This window comes from Chiloscyllium plagiosum, chromosome 4 (assembly GCF_004010195.1).
Source record: "Chiloscyllium plagiosum isolate BGI_BamShark_2017 chromosome 4, ASM401019v2, whole genome shotgun sequence".
Taxonomy (NCBI): Eukaryota; Metazoa; Chordata; class Chondrichthyes; order Orectolobiformes; family Hemiscylliidae; genus Chiloscyllium; species Chiloscyllium plagiosum.
Genome location: NC_057713.1, coordinates 94,991,023 through 95,008,094, shown reverse-complemented (window position 1 = coordinate 95,008,094; position 17,072 = coordinate 94,991,023). Strand labels below are relative to the sequence as shown.

The 17,072-nt window shown below is 39.7% G+C and overlaps 1 protein-coding gene across 4 annotated transcripts in view; it reads right to left on the bottom strand.

The window, feature by feature from the left end:
- Positions 1–17,072, bottom strand: part of LOC122549211 (myelin basic protein) — a 183,159-nt gene that overhangs the window by 41,118 nt on the left and 124,969 nt on the right. For all 4 annotated transcript variants that reach the window (XM_043688631.1, XM_043688630.1, XM_043688633.1 and 1 more), the window contains one exon: positions 1,146–1,609. In XM_043688631.1, the coding sequence (XP_043544566.1) occupies positions 1,146–1,609 (464 nt within the window). The remainder of the gene's footprint in view (positions 1–1,145; positions 1,610–17,072) is intronic.

Genomic DNA, 17,072 nt, shown 5'->3' with positions numbered 1-17,072 from the left:
GGCAATAATCGTTGAGTTCAGCTGTATCCAAAAGTTGTTAATTCATGTAGTAAATTTGTCTTATAGGACAAATAAAAACTACTACACTCCGTCCTTACATACATTTGGACTCTTGCTATCTGTGCCAAGATTTATTTACAAAGAGATTGACCTCAGCACATAAAAGATTACACAAAGCCACAAGGGATAATCTCAGCCAGTAAAGCATTGGCAGATATTCATTTGTTTCAATTCAACATTATTAATGAGGTATAATCTCAGGCAATAAAAAAAAACTGGGGGCGTGCAGTCTAACAGAAAGGACATCAGGTTGAGAATTAAATGGTTGAATCACTGCAATTTCTGAAGGTCCATGTAAAACAAAAGGAGTTAGATTAAAAAAGTGATTCCAATTGATCGCAGAGTGGAGTAAAGGATAGTGACTACAACAGAATCTTAAAATATAAGACTTTTTTTGGAAAAAAAGTGATTGATGTTCATGGAAAGGGCCATATCAGAATTGACTACTATATTTGAGTAAATTTCTAATCAAATTCATGGAGTACCCTCACAGAGAAGATATACTGTTCATTCTCCAAAATCAAGAATGTCAAGATTCCATCTGCTGTACATTATTAGCAATCCAATTCACACTTGATGATCTACACTAGTGATCAAATAATGCATTGGTAATCAGGGAGATTTACTATCACCAATTCAACGAACCAATCAAAATCAAAGAGATGGGTCTCATCTTACTGCTCAACAGTGAAAGATGCATTAATAATTTAGAAAGTATTGTCATAATATTTTGTGAATTAGTCTTGAAACTGTGAGCTTCTTGAAGATTTTAGAAACAGCACTCACGTTCCTTTCCTCGAGAATATTTACATCTTAAAACATGCACAGTCCTTTTACACTAAATGAATTGTGGAACACAATGCACAAGCCTAATGAGTCTACCAATATTCTAATGCAACACCTTTTTAAAAACAAAAACAGGGAGTTCTTCATTATTAACAAACTATTTAAAAGGAATAAAACAGGAAAAGACTGTCAACATTTATAATGGGCCATTTCAATGCTTGCTGATACTGAGACAGTTTGAACAACCCTCTTCTGAAGGTTTTAAGCTCCTGTTCAGTCCTTTATGCCTCAGAGCTCACCTTGCCCTTCTCAGGTACTTTCCTGGAACCTTCTTGCCCAAAAAACTTTCCCAGCTGGTCGAGTATCCCCGAGTCTCTTTGCCTTGAGTGGGCTCCTCCAGCTTGCTTCGCATGGTCTGAGGCGCTTGCGGATGCCATTTGTTTTGCTACTTGTCCCTTCTTAGCTGATGATTGTGAGGACAGTTTCTGCACTTCCATCAAATCTGAGCTCGACACAGGAACTGAGCTATCCTCTTGGATGGCTTGAAGGTCTTCGGATTCCGATGGGCGGTCTTTGAAGGTGTTGTCCTCACGTCCTGGCGCGTCACGAGAAAAGAGGCGGACCAAGTGTGGGCGCCCAGCTGGCTCAGCTGTGCTGGGCGACTTCCAGGCATTCTTTGGATCCTCTACACTCTTGGAGCCTGGCGCTACCATCTTCTTCTGCTTTGAGGAAGATCCATTGTTCTGATTAACATCTGCCTCGGCTGAAAATAACAAGCACCAGCAATGAATACAAAATACATCAGAGAACAATGCTACATTTCACAAGAACACTATTAGTCATTGGTCACCATCAGCTCAAGCGCACAGAAGCGAATTAAACTTTATAAGTTTTACAGCAGTTACCTTTCTGTCGAGTTTCAATTCCTTTCAATCACAGTTACAGTTTAAAATCAGAACTAGGCAGAATATTAACCCTTTTTTTATATAATCACATGCAAATTGAGACAGAACAGTACATATACTATTCACAGTTCCATACAGTATCAAAACATCAAGCCATCAGCATACTAAATATGTTTTAACAGTTATTCTTTGTTTGACTGAATACAGTTATTGAGAAAGGAACAAAAGGGGGTTTTGGTGTCATAGCATGGTGAACGTTCGGTGTCAGTGATTGAACAGAACTCTAAAAAACGTTACCTAGCTTTTTTTAAAAAAACTGTACTACTTATGAATCTTTCATCATGTCAACTGCAAACTATTATTCACCAACATTTTCCAAGCAGCTTCAGTATCTGTACAAAACCAATAAAAATATTACAAATACAAATCCAGCAAGTTCACATATTGAAGGATTGTACCTCCATATTTGTCAGTATTTGCATAATTCAAACAAGGCTCAAGAAACTGGTTTGGATAGTTAATGAGGAGTACAAACTCAGAACAGATACAGGGGAGAGGTGAGGACTTTGTGGTAAAGTGGCAATGTCCTTAACTTTGAGCCAGGCAGCCCAGATTCAGGTCCCACCTCCTCTGGAGGTGTGTAATAACATCTCTGAGCAGGTTGTTCAAAAATATCTATCAGGGAGAAAGGTAACCTAAACTCCGTTAGAGGAAGTACACATACCAACATTTTGCAAGCTCTGGCTTTAGGATATTCTGCTAAATTGAAGAATGAATGGTTAAATCTCAATTACTGAAAGCTGTTGATTAAATTATATAGCTAAATGTAGAAATGTATTATTTATCTATACCAGTGAAAGAAGACAGATGACCTGCGCCTCCGTTATTTTGAAGGCTATGGTTAAGCTTTCAGAAAAACCACACAATATACATTATCAGAGGTGTCATTTTCAGGTGAGGTATTAAATGATGTTCCCTTTTATTTTGCAGGTGGACACAAGATCCCATGGTGTAGAAGAACATTTGTTGTCATGGTAATGGAACTTCGGGGAAAAAGTATCCTTGGTTAGGATTGACAGAAACTTCTGTGGGATAGGCTATTGGTCACTCTAACTTTACTAACATTACAGTTAGAAGAATGTTTTATAAAAGACATGAGTGAGCTCAGCATGATACTACATAAATCTTGTCAAATAATCTTCCAACACTGATTATGTAGACTGAGTACTTCATATTTCAATAGTTCTTTTGCACCAGTCAGCAGAGGATATTTTCTAATTCCACCACCCTGGAAGTGTCATGTTCAATATTTATCATTCAATGTCACGGAGAACAGTTATCTGATTGATGCTTATGTGGTCTTTGTGCTATTGGCCACCATATTTCTCACAATGCAGAAGTTTATTGGGACATTGAGATTGTGGAAGGTACTATATAAATGCACATTTTCCCATTGGACAAACGATACTTTTAAAGGGAAAATAAAACCGCCCAAAGATTACAATAATGTCGGTAGTAATAAATTCTTGAATAAAAAAACTTGACAGGAGAAAGATGAAAATGCAAGTGATGTTTCTTCATGATTTTCCAACTCTTTCCCAATTTTTTGGGGGGCTGAGATTGTGTGGAGAAGGGGGTCGGGCCCATTTTACATAACTACTCATGTAATTCAGAATAACATGATTCCAGATTGAAACTGGGATTCAAACGCAGCAGACAACAGAGTTGAGCATTTATTGAAAGCTTGATTAATTTTTTGCTTACGGCAAGAGGGTTTTGATCCTGACCCACTGAGCACAAAATGTTCAACAAAGGCAGGTCCCACCTGCAAACATTAATAATGTTACTGCCCATGAGTACAAATTGAAAAGTAGGTATGTTGTATCGTGTGTAAACCAACAACACACCAACCTCCATTTATTATCTCATCTCTTAACTAATACAAAAGTATTAACAGTTAATTATTATACCATTAGGGTGAGATGAAAATGTTACATCTGAGCAGAATAATCATTACAACCATTGAAATTTGAAAACATTTGAGAAAACTTGATGAATTTATAAATTGACCGTGCAATGAATCACAGACCTCAGACTTTAAACATGGCAGCTCAGTGGTTAGCACTGCTGCCTCACAGCATGAGCAACCCAGGTTTGATTCCATCTTCGAGCTAGTGAGTGTGTGGAGTTTGCAAATTCTCCCCTTTTCTGCGTGATTTTCCTCTAACATGTGTTCTGGTTTCCTCCCACAATCCAAAGATGTGCAGGTTAGATGGACTGGCCATGCTAAACTGCCCATTGTGCAGGCTAGATGGATTTGCCAAGAGAAATGCAGGGTAACAGGGATAGGGTAGTGGGGTGGGTTTGGCTGGGTGCTCTTTGGAGAGTCAGTGAGGACCTGATGGGCCAAACGGCCTGCTTCCAAACTGTAGAGATGCTATGATTCTAACAGAATGGGCATCAAGTAATAGAGTTACTACAAATAACTAAAGTGACGTGTTGAGTTGCCTGTTAAAGACAGGGAGAAAGGCAAAACTTAAGTAGGAAGAATCAAATAAATTGGACCAGAATGGCTGATTCAATTCTGATTCAAATAATCAAAGTTGTGCATTGTGCCGCTCAGTGAGAACAAGCAGCTAGAGAAGGGAATTATGTTTTGGTAGGAGCAAACCATCATGTTTAATGGTCTTAAGCTTTTCTGGTTTACCTGTTGACTTGATATCAGATAGGCAGATTGATAACATAGACATAACCATTAAAAAGGAGTTGGCAGAAATGTCAGATTTTCTGTCATAGGAAATCTACCAGATTGGAAAACTAATTCTGTCTCATTTGTTACCTAGCACCATGTAAGCATTTTGGGACCTTGCACAGGGGGGCTCGATGGTAAAGAACGAGAATGAGATTTAATAGCACAGCCTCATTTCGCCAATAATTCTGGTAGTTTAAGATATACAGAGGAACCTTGATTATCCATGGGCAGGGAGTGTTTTGTTTGGTTAATTGAATTCCGGATAATTGAATGCCGGATAACATCGTTTAGCCCAGCATCGGGACCTTGCGATCATGCCGGATAATCCGATATTCGAATAATTGAAAGCTGGAAAATCGAGGTTCTTCTGTAATCCAGGCAAAAATGAACAAAAGCAAACCTCTAACTTCCCTTGGTTAGGTTTGCTTCATGCATACTACCCATGGTGGAGTGAGACATTGTGGAGATCACCCATAACGTGCAACATTCACAACATGATGCAATCCCTTATGAAAATTAATACCCCTCATGTGAAATTCGCAACATAGCTACAAATGCGAGGAGGATCAGAGACATGGTGGAGAAAGTACTGACTTGTTTTACATTTGATGAAGCTCAGTTCCTAACGTAAAATCCAAAATAGTGGGAATATGCAGGAGTTCAGGTAGCAGCCAGGAAGACTAAAATGGAATTAATGTTTCTGGTCAATGACTACTTCGAATTCTGGGGCACAAACTAACTCGAGTCCTCTCTCAATTTTACCTGATAAATATTTCTATTATTTGAAGTTTTTAATTTCATATTTCCAGTATCTGCAGTATTTGCTTTCTATCTACCCACAGATGTTTAATGCAGCATTTATGTTCCGTTACAGAGATCTTTGCATTCAAATACTGAAACCTGACAGCATGTATACCCAGTCATGCTATATACTGTTTTTTGGGGGTATTAGATGAATCATGTTTTTGTATTAGGAGTTTAGTCTTGCATTTGTGAAAAAAAAAGACAAAAATAATAAGAGAATCTATCAAGTTGTACATAACACTTGGAATTCCTCTTTACGTGTTTACAATCACCAGTGGGTCACTCAGGAAAGGGAGAGAGAGAGAGAGCGAGAGAGATTATAAACAAACAGATAGAATTGAGAAATGGCGAACACACAACACAGCTGGTCTTTTTTACATGGAATTTACAGCAATAAAAACAGGTGTTTGATCCCAACTGTTCTAGGTTAGTGTTTATAGTCCAGAAGAAATCCTCCCAATGGACTTCAGCTCAACCTATTTGCAAACGCTCCTTTTCCTTTCTCCTATATGTCATGATCTAGCATCTCTTAATTACATCTATATTATTCATCTCAACCTCGTCCTATCATAGGATGGTTCGTGTGGAAGTTGCTGTGGTTAAAGGCATTTTTCTTGAATTCCCTATGAATTGATTAATACTAACTTCTATTCATGACTCTTAGTTCTGGGCTCACCTGCAAGTGGGAAAAATGTTTTTTCATTCAATCTCTATCAAACCATGTCACAGAACTAAAGACTTCCACAAGGTCACCTTTTGGTCTTTCATTATTTAAAGTAAAAGCAATTTCATTTTCATTCAGTCTTATATTTTTCCACATTCTTCTCAAATGCTGCCTTCATGGCAGCAAGACTCCAGTGTTCATATAAACACATTCGGAAGTCAGATCGACTCCATGGATAATGGAGGTGTAGAATTTTGCTGTGTCAGGGATGCAAACTATTGTCTCCAAAGACAAATCCAAAAGATTTCTACATTGCAAGCATGTAAGCAAGCCATTTTCTGAGGTGTTTTAGGTGTTGGAGATGATTTCTTCTAATTCCAAGTGCAGCACTTACTGTTTTATGAGCTGTTGTATTGTTTTGGAACTTTGGGGGAAAAGGGATCAAAACAACTTTAAAAAGGAGGAAACAGGCAGACATAGTCAGAGAAAGAAGCCTACACTGCTGTCTAACACAGCAGTGAATCTGCACAATTACTGCCCTTGTTGTTAGAGTTCATGTATCTCTGGACTTCGGAGTGCATCTAGGAAAAATTAACTATCAGTGAAATTCACAGCTAACCTTGGAGAAGGCTGTGTGGGAGAGCTCACATCACAGGAGCAGATAAGAGCATAGTTTTTAAGTGTAACCCTGCTGTAAATCTACAATAGTGAGTTTAATGGATTCTTTCTTTACTTTATGTTTTATTGAGATCTGTCTCTTGATTAAATTTTAAAAACATAAACCATAAGTATTAAGTTAGCCTGGAGCAGTGTTTTTTTAGAGCATTGAAATGGTGCTATTTTCTGGGTCTGTAGATTGTAAAGGATCAAAGATGGCCTTCACTGGAGTGATATGCTCTTCCTGTTGGATGTGGGAGTTTAGGGAGAGTTTCCATGTTAGTGATGATTATGTCTGCAGGAAATGTCTTTCGTTTTGAATCCTATCATATTGCATGGATTGGTTGGAGCAGCAATCATAGGCAATAAGGAATTTACAGGAGCCAGGGGCTATGATGGATGGCAGATATAAGAAGGGAGAAAAGCCGCAGATACAGACAGGTAGATGGTTAACTCCAGGAAAGGTAGGAAGGGTAGGCAGGTTGTGCAGGAGTCTCCTGTGGCTATTCCCATCTCAAAAAAAGTCTGCTGTTTTAGAAAACGTAGGGGGTGATATATTCTTAGGGGAATGTAGCACAAACAACCAGGTTTCTGGTACCGAGACTGGTTCTAATGTAACAAGGGTACATCAGGTCCAGGAGATCGAGTCTGATAGGGGACTCTCTAGTCAGAGGCACAGACAGACGTTTCCGCTACCAGCAACGAAAAATCAGAATGGTGTGTTGCCTCTCTGGTGCCAGGATCAAGTACATCTCAGAGAGGGTGCAGAATGTTCTCAAAGGGGAGAGGGATCAGCAGGAGGTCATTGTACATATTGGAACCATGACATAGGAAGGGAAAAGGATGAGATTCTGAAGGGAGAATGTAGAGAGTTAGGCATGAATTTAAAAAAGGTCCTCGAGGGTAATAATATCTGCATTACTCCCAGTGGTATGAGCTAGGGAGGGTAGGAATAGGAGGATAGAGCAGATGAATGCATGGCTGAGGAGCTGGTGCAGGGGAGAAAGATTCACATTTTTGGATCATTGGAATCTCTTCTGGCGTAGAAGTGACCTTTACAAGAAGGACGGATTGCACCTGAATTGGAAGGAGACTAATAAACTGGCAGGGAGATTTGCTGCTCTGGAGGATTTAAACTAGTGAGGTAAGGAGAGATCTATCTAAGACTGATACAGTTGAGAAAAGGAGCAAGTCAAACAGTCAGAACAGGCAGGAAAAGAGCAGAGAACAAGACTGATAAATTAAACTGCATTTATTTCAATGCAAGGGGCCTAACAGGGAAGGCAGATGAACTCAGGGCATGGTTAGGAACGTGGGACTGCTAGGTAAGGTGCAAAACTTGACCTACCCTTGGGAAATAAGGCAGGGCAGGTGACTGAAGTGTCAGTAAGGGAGCACTTTGGTGCCAGCGACCATAATTCTATCCATTTTAAAATAGTGATGGAAAAGGATAAACCAGATCTAAAAGTTGAAGTTTTAAACTGGAGTAAGACTAATGTTGACGGTATTAGGCAAGAACTTTCAAAAGCTGATTGGATGCAGATGTTCGCAGGGAAAGGGATGGCTGGAAATGAGATAATGACAGTTCAGAGACAGTACATTCCTGTTAGGGTGAAAGGAAAGGGTGATAGGTGTCGGGAATGGTGGATGATTCGAGAAATTGAGGTTTTGGTTAAGAAAAAGAAGGAAGCACATGTCAGGTATAGACAGCAGAGATCGAGTGAATGCTTAGAAGAGTATAAAGGCAGTAAAAGTATACTTAAGGGGGAAATCAGGAGGGGAAAAAGGGGACATGAGATAACTTTAGCAAATAGGGTTAAGGAGCATCCAAAGGTATCTGTAAATAGTTACCCTTTTGTGCTTAATGTAAGGAGAGAATAGGGCCCCTCAAAGATCAGCAAGGCAGCCTTTGTGTGGAACTGCAGGAGCTGGGCGAGATACTAAACAAGTATTTTGAATCAGTGTTTTCTGTGGAGAAGGACATGGAAGGTATAGAGAGTGGGGAAATAGTGGTGACATGTTGAAAAATGTCCATTTTACCGAGGTGCTGGTCCTGGATGTCTTAAAATGCACATAAGTGGATAAATCCCCAGGACCTGATCAGGTGTACCCTCGAACGCTGTGGGAAGCTAGGGAAGCGATTGCTGGGCTCTTTGCGGAGATATTTGTATAGTCACAAGTGGGGTGCCGGAAGACTGGAGGTTGGCTAACCTGGCACCACTATTTAAGAAAGGTGATAAGGAAAAGCCAGGGAACTATAGACCCGTGAGGCTGACATCGATGGTGGGCAAGTTGTTGGAGGGAATCCTGAGGAACAGGATTTACGTGTATTTAGAAAGGCAAGGACTGATTAGGGATAATCAACATGGCTTGGGGTTGGAAAAAGCATATCTCACGAACTTGATTGAGGTATTTTTGTAATAGTAATGAAGAGGATTGACGAGAACAGAGCTGTGGATATGATCTATATGGACTTCAGTAAGATGTTCGACAAGGTTCCCCATGGGAGACTGGTTAGCAAGGTTAGGTCTCATGGAATACAGGGAGAAGTAGCCATTTGGATACAGAACTGGCTCAAAGGTAAAAGACAGCGAGTGGAGGGTTGCCTTTCAGATTGGATGCCTGTGACTAGTGGAGTGCCACAACAATCAGTACTGGGTCCACTGTTTTTCATCATTTATATAAATGATTTGGAAGTGAACATGGTGGTATAGTTAGTAAGTTTGCAGGTGACACCAAAATTGGAGGTGTAATGGACAGAGACAAAGGTTACCTTAGAGCATAACAAGATCTTGATCAGATGGGCCAATGGTTTAAGGAGTGGCAGATGGAGTTAAATTTAGATAAATGTGAGGTGCTGCATTTTGGAAAGGCCAATCCGGGCAGGATTTATACACTTAATGGTGGAGGCAGGTACAATTACAACATTTAAAAGATATTTGGATGAGTTTAGAGGATTAAAGGACAAGTGCTGGCAAATGGGACTAGATTAGATTAGAATATCTGGTCAGCATGGACGAGTTAGACTGAAGGGTTTGTTGCTGTGCTGTACATCTCTATGACTTATTTTGAGAGTATGTTTTAAAATGCTAAGATTTTGATTCAGGCTTTTAATTATGTGTTTACAGGTCTGTTCACAAAGCAACATATTGTAGAACCTCACCCCGCCTTGACAAACAAATTTAGAGAGTTTTCATACCATTGGAAAATTACTTCACTGAAACATTGTTAACACCAATTGAAGTAACATCCCAAGAGAAGCTAATTCTCATCAGTGAAGGGAAACATCCACATCTCGCACTCAGCAGCGGCCCCAAGATAACACAAGTATAAGGGAGGGTATTCCAAAAATAAAGGTAAATCAAGTCTCCTGGAGTGTAACCTAGAAAATAATAATTGCAAAGACCTTCCTCCTCAATCATTCCTGCCCAGTTTCCTCCATACACAATGGAACAGATCTGATCTATTGAGCCAATAGAAACAGAATTTCACAAATAAAATTTGGGACTGATTTGACATTTTATAAAAAAAGAGTTGCCCTGAATTAGACAATCAACTCAGAACTAAGGGTTCTTAAGAGGATAAATTGCACATCCCATGAATCAAATGACCCATTACAGCTGGTTAATTTAGTTTCTATTCAATGTTTTAATGTTGCTTCGAACACAAATGAAATTCTAAACTGCAATGATATTTTACAGGACACTCACTTTATATCAAATTCTGAAATTTCCATTAAATATACGAAGAAGCAAGGAAGTGCACAAACGTTTAGGGTAGAGGTCACAAAAGTAATTTTAAAAAGCCATAACTACAGGCTCTCTCTCAAAGCACTTAGCATTTAGTAAAAATTCAGAAGAATTGACACTGCAAATGGAAATATCTATAGATACGTCTGACTTTTTTTGACTATTTCACACAGCATGCATTCTCTTGTTGAAAGAGAGAGAAGAATGGATCTAAGACTAATGTTTAAAGTTAATTAGGGATAATTATGAGGGCGTGAAGACAGAGGTGGCTAAAATGAACTGGTTAAGTTAGGTTAAGGGATAGATAAGTAGAGTTATAGAGATATACAGCACAGAAACAGGCCTTTCAGTCCAACTCGTCCATGCCAGCCAGATATCTCAACCCAATCTAGTCCCATTTGCCAGCACTTGGCCCGTATCCCTCTAAACCCATCCTATTCATGTACCCATCCAGATGCCTTTTAAATGTTGCAAATGTACCAGCCTCCACCACTTCGCCTGGCAGCTCATTCATAAATGCACCATCCTCTGCATGAAAACATTGCCCCTTAGGTCCCTTTTATATCTTTCCCCTCCACCTTGAACTTAAGGCCTTTAGTTCTGGACTCCTTACCATCCAGGGAAAAGACCTTGTCTATTTATCCTATCCATGCCCCTCATATCTTATAAACCTCTAGAAGGTCATCCCTCAGCCTCCGATGCTCCAGGGAAAACAGCCCCAGCCTATTCAGCCTCTCTCTATAGATCAAACCCTCCAACCCTGGCAACATCCTTGTAAGTCTTTTCTGAACCCTTTCAAGTTTCACAGCATCCTTCCAATAAGAAGGAGAACAGAATTGCACGCAATACTCCAAAAGTGGCTGAACCAATGTGCTGGAGAGCCGTAACATGACCTCCCAACCCCTATACTCAATGCTCTGACCAATAAAGGAAAGCATATCAAATGCCTTCTTCACCATGCTATTTACCTGCGACTCTACTTTCAAGGAGCTATGAACCTGCATTCCAAGGTCTCTTTGTTCAGCAACACTCCCTCGGACTTTACCATTAAGTGTATAAGTCCTGCCCTGATTTGCTTTTCCAAAATGGAGCTCCTCACATTTTTCTAAATTAAACTCAAATCTGCCACTTCTCACCGATTGGCCCATCTAATCATGATCCCATTGTAACCCAAGGTAACTTTCTTCACAGTCCACTACACCTCCAATTTTGGTGTCATCTGCAAACTTACTAATTATACCACTTATGCTCACATCCAAATCATGTATATAAATGACAAAAAGCAGTGGACCCAGCACCAATCCTTGTGGCACATCACTGGCCACAGGCCTCCAGTCTGAAAAGCAATCCTCCACCATCACCCTCTGTCTTCTACCTTCAAGCCAGTTCTGTATCCAAATGGCTAGTTCGCCCTGTATTCCATAAGATCTAACCTTGCTAATCAGTCTCCCATGAGGAACCTTGTTGAATGCCTTACTGAAGTCCATATAGATCATGTGTACTGCTCTGCCCTCATCAATCTGCTTTTTTACTGCTTCAAGAAATTCAATCAAGCTCATGAGACATGATTTCCCACGCACAAAGCCATGCTGACTCTCCCTAATCAGTCCATGCCTTTCTAAACATGTAAATCCTGTCCCTCAGGATTCCCTCCAATAACTTGCCCGTCACTGATATCAGGCTCACCGATAGTTCCCTGGCTGTTCTTTACCACCTTTCTTAAATAGTGGCACCACATTAGCCACCCTCCAGTTTTCTGGCATCTCACCTGTGACTATCGATGATACAAATGTCTCAGCAAGTGGCCAGCAATTATTTCCCTAACTTCCTACAGAGTTCTAGGGTACACCTAATCAGGGGATTTATCCACTTTTATGCATTTCAAGACTTCCTCCCTTGTAATATAGATATTTTTCAAGATGTCACCATCTATTTCCCCACATTCTATCTCTGCCACAGTAAACACTGATTCAAAATATTCGTTTAGTATCTGCAACATCTCCTGCGGCTACACACAAAGGTTGCCTTGCTGATCTTTGAGGGGCCCTATTCTCTCCCTAGTTACTCTTTTGCCCATTTGGATTCTCCTTAACCCTATTTGCCAAAGCTATTTCGTATCCCCTTTTTGCCCTCCTGATTTCCCTCTTAAGTATTCTCCCACTACCTTTATACTCGTCTAAGGATTCATTTAATCTCTCCTGTCTATACCTGACATGTTTCCTTCTTTTTCTTAACCAAAACCTCAATTTCTCTAGTCATCCAGCATTCCCTACACCTACCAGCTTTTCCTTTCACCTTAACACCTCTGGACTCCCATTATCTCATTTTTGAAGGCTTCCCATTTTCCAGCCGTCCCTTTACCAGCGAACATCTGCTTCTGATTAGCTTTTGAAAGTTCTTGCCTAATAGCATTAAAATAAGCCTTCCTCCAATTTAGAACTCCAACTTTTAGATCTGGTCTATCCTTTTCCATCACTATTTTAAAACTAGAGCTGGTGAGACAAGACTTTTAAAGAGGTACCTCAGAATATTCAGAAGAGATACATTGCAGAGTGAAAATCAGATCCCCAAGGAAGGGTGCACCATCCAAGGTGAACTGAGGTAACTAAATATGGTATCAAGTTGAAAGAGAAAGTGTATAACTCCACAAAGATTGGTGGCAGGGCAGAAGATTGGTAAGAATGTTTTCAAAAGTAAGGAATGACTAAAAAGATTAGTAGAGAGGGAGAAAACTATTATTTCAAAACTGTAAAGAAATAGTATGAGTTCTATGGGTAGTCAAGTAGGAAATATGCAAGAAAATTGAGCAATGGCACTCCAGAGGCTGGACATTAATAACAGAAAGTATGGAAATGATGAAGAATTGAACAGATACTTTATGTCTTGTCTTCGTTATAGAAACTACAAATAACATCCCCAAAATGATTGTGAACTTGGAGGTGAAAGTGATGAAGGAACAATTACAATCACCAAAGAAATTGTGTTGAAAATTATGATAACTAAAAGCTGATAAGTCCCCCACGTCCTGATAGTTATCACTCGACGGTCTTAAAGGAAGTCTCTGCTGAAATAGTAGATGGATTGGTTGCAATTTTTCAAAATTCCCAAGATTCATAGTTGCAAAAAAATGGCAAATGTGATTCTCTGTTCAAAGAAATGAGAAAACTGGAGGCCAGTTTGCTGAGTACCTATCATAGGGTATACATTGGAACCCATTATTAAAGAGGTTATAATGCAGAACTGTGGCAATCTCACTGTAATCAGGCAAAGTCAACATGGTTTTGAGAAAGGTAAATTATGTTTGACTAATTTATTAAAGTTCTTTGAGGAAGTAGCAAGCAACATTGGTAAAAGAGAAACCTGTGAACTTTATGAACTCATATCTACAAATATTTACTTTTATTTGCAATATCAATTCATCTGTTATAAATACTAAGTGCATTGAGATACAGAGCCTTTAGTTCTCTCATTTTACAATGTTTGTAATCTCTATCTTTACCTGATGGTGCAATTTTAGGTTTGTATACTTTATACTTTCTCCCTTACTGTTTCCTTACCACATTTACCTGGAAATTTCATAAATTCAATGTAATTTTGCACAGCTTGCAAAATATCATTGTAGTTTGGAATGTCACTTGTGTTCAAAGCAACAGGGATAATCTAGGAAATTACAGATCAATAGGCCTTATATTAGAAGGGAAATTATTGGAGAAGATTCTTAGGAATAGGACTTACTCGCATTTGGAAAAGAATGGACTTATTGGGATAGTCAGCCTGGGTTTGTGCAGGCAAGGTCTTGTCACAAATTTGGTTGAATTTTTTGAAGAAGCAACAAAGGTGATTGAGGGGGGTAGGTCAGTGGATGTAGTCTACATGGACTTTATCAAAGTATTTGACAAGGTCCCTCATGGTAGGCTGGTCCAGAAAATGACCACCCTACCATGCAGTGAGTTGGTAAGTTTATCAGTTGGAAAAGCTGGCTTGGTTATAGAAGACAGAGGGTAGTTGTGGAGGTGTGTTTTTCTGACTGGAGGTCTGTGACCATGTGTCATGCAAGGATCAGTAGTGCGACCTCTGTTGTCTGTCATGTACATGAAATGATTTGGATGAAAATGTAGGAGGTCTGATTCATAAGTTCACAGATGACAAACATTGGAGTTATAGATAGCAACGAAGGTTGTCAAAATATTCAGCAAGATATAAATCAGTTGGAAAGTTAGGTGGAGAAATGACAGATGGTGTGCAGTGATGCATTTTGGGAGGTCAAATGCAACAGGAAAGTATACAATAAATAGCAAAATCCTTAGAAGCATTTGGTCTTGGGGTGCATGTCCAAAGCTCCCTGAAAGAAAATGGATGAAGATGATACAAAGGCATATGGCATGCTTGCCTTCATTGATTGGGATATTGGGTATAGAAGTTGACAAGTTATGTTGCAGCTGTATAAAGCTTTCGTTGGGCCACATTTGGGGTATCGCGTGCAGTTCTGGTCACCACAGTACACGAAGGATATGGAGGCTTGGACTGTATGCAAAAGACTTTTACTGGGATACTGCCTGGATTAGCGTATATTAGCTATAAGGTAAGATTGGACAAACTTGGAACTTTTTTTTTGCTAGAGAGTTGGAGACTGAGAGGCAATCTCATTATGAGATTATGTGAAATTATAAGAGGTATGGATAGAGGTATGGAATAGTCAGAATCATTTTCCCCAGGACAGAAATGTCAAATAATAGGGGCCATATAGATTTAAAGCAAGTGAGGGAGTTTAAAGGCAAGTTTTGTGAGGCAAGTTTTTATTTTAACACAGAGTTGGTGCCTGGAATGCCCTACCAGGAAATGTGATAGAAGCAGAGATGATAGCAACATTGAAGAGGCATTTAGACAGACACATGACTAATAGGGTATACAGGGAACAATGGACCATGTGTAGGCAGGTGGGATTAGTTTAGAATGGCATCATGGTTAGCGCAGACATAGTGGGCTGAAGGGCCTGTTTCATGATGTTGGAGTGCTGTACTTAGAATTCCAGAAGGCATTTGACATGGTAACTCAAAGATTATTATGGAAATAAGATTTCACTGGGTAGGCCATGTATATGGCCCAGCAGAACATTTCGTATGGTTTGATGTCTGGTTTACTGGTGGACAAATTTACAATTCAATAAGTATGGGCCAGTTGCTGGCAGGTGGGACTAAATTGGGTTGGGATATCTGGTCGACATGGATGGGTTGGACCGAAGGGTCTGTTTCCATGCTGTACATCTCTATGACTCTAATTACATAAACTTGCACGAGAAAGTCAAAGACCTGGAAGGAAATGGAATTATTGTTGCAGAGTTACAGAGTTTCAAGTAAGGTGAAAGAGGGAGGTTTTGGAAAGAGTCTCTCTCTCTCTCTCCCTCCTGAAGGCTTACAGTGAGCCAATCAGCAACTAATGTGACAGTGAACCAGTCTGTGATTGGAGGAGCCACAAACAGGAACTGTTAGTCGGGCAGTGAGGAGGGAGGCGGCTATATGATAGATAGGCCCATAGTGGCTCCTGTTAATTTTTCTTCCATTTAGCTTTTAAGCTAGAAATCACCTTTGACCCAAATTTTATTCAATTCTTTCTGGGAACTAAAAAAAATACTTGGTCAAGAAATGGTTGGTGGGGAAATGTTTGAAGCACAAAGTCCCATGGATTATTGACTTGGAATTGAAGGGGGCAATGGGGGAAAAGGGTGACAGAGTGGGGGAAGGGTACATTAGTGAATGTTGGCATTCTCGTTAGCTCATTTCTGAAGGCTTCCTGTTTTCCAGCCGTCCCTTTACCCGTGAACATCTGCCCCCAATCAGCTTTTGACAGTTCTTACCTAATATTGTCAAAATTAGCCTTCCTCCAATTTGGAACTTCAACTGTTAGATTTTGTCTATCCTTTTCCATCACTATTTTAAAACTAACAGAATTATGGTCGCTGGCCCTAAAGTGCTCCCCCACGAACACTTCAGTCACCTGCCCTGCCTTATTTCCCAAGAGAAGGTCAAGTTTTGCAACTTCTCTAGTAGGGTACACCATATACTAAATCTGAAAACTTTCTTGTACACTTTTAACAAATTCCTCTCCATCTAAACCCATATTGCTATTGCAGTCCCAGTCTATGTTTGGAAAGTTAAAATCCTGTACCATAACAACCCTATTATTCTTACAGATAACTGAATTCTCCTTACAAATTTGTTTCTAAATTTCCCACTGATTATTAAGGGGAAAGTGAATATTGGTCCCACAGAAAGCAGGCACTGGAAATTAACGATAAAAAATAAGGAAATGGCAAATCAACTGAACAGGATTTTGCATTGGTTCTCACAGTAGAAGGATACAAGTCAAATCTCAGAAAAAAAACCTCTAACTCAGAGAGAACACAATTACAATCACCAGGGATATGGCTCTGAGAAAATCATTTGAATTGCAGGTTGACATGACCTGGATCCTGAGGAATTTCATTTTAGGATCATTTATAAAATAAAGTGGCTGAGATAATTGATGCACTGGTTTTAATTTTCCAAATTCCCTTGATCTGGGGAAGGTTCCATTAGAATGAAAAAGCATAGCAAATCCTACTACTTTATTCACAAAGGGTAGAAGATAGAAAACAGGAAACTACAGGCTAGCTAGCTTAACATCTTTCACAGAGAAGAGATTAAAAACTACTAAAG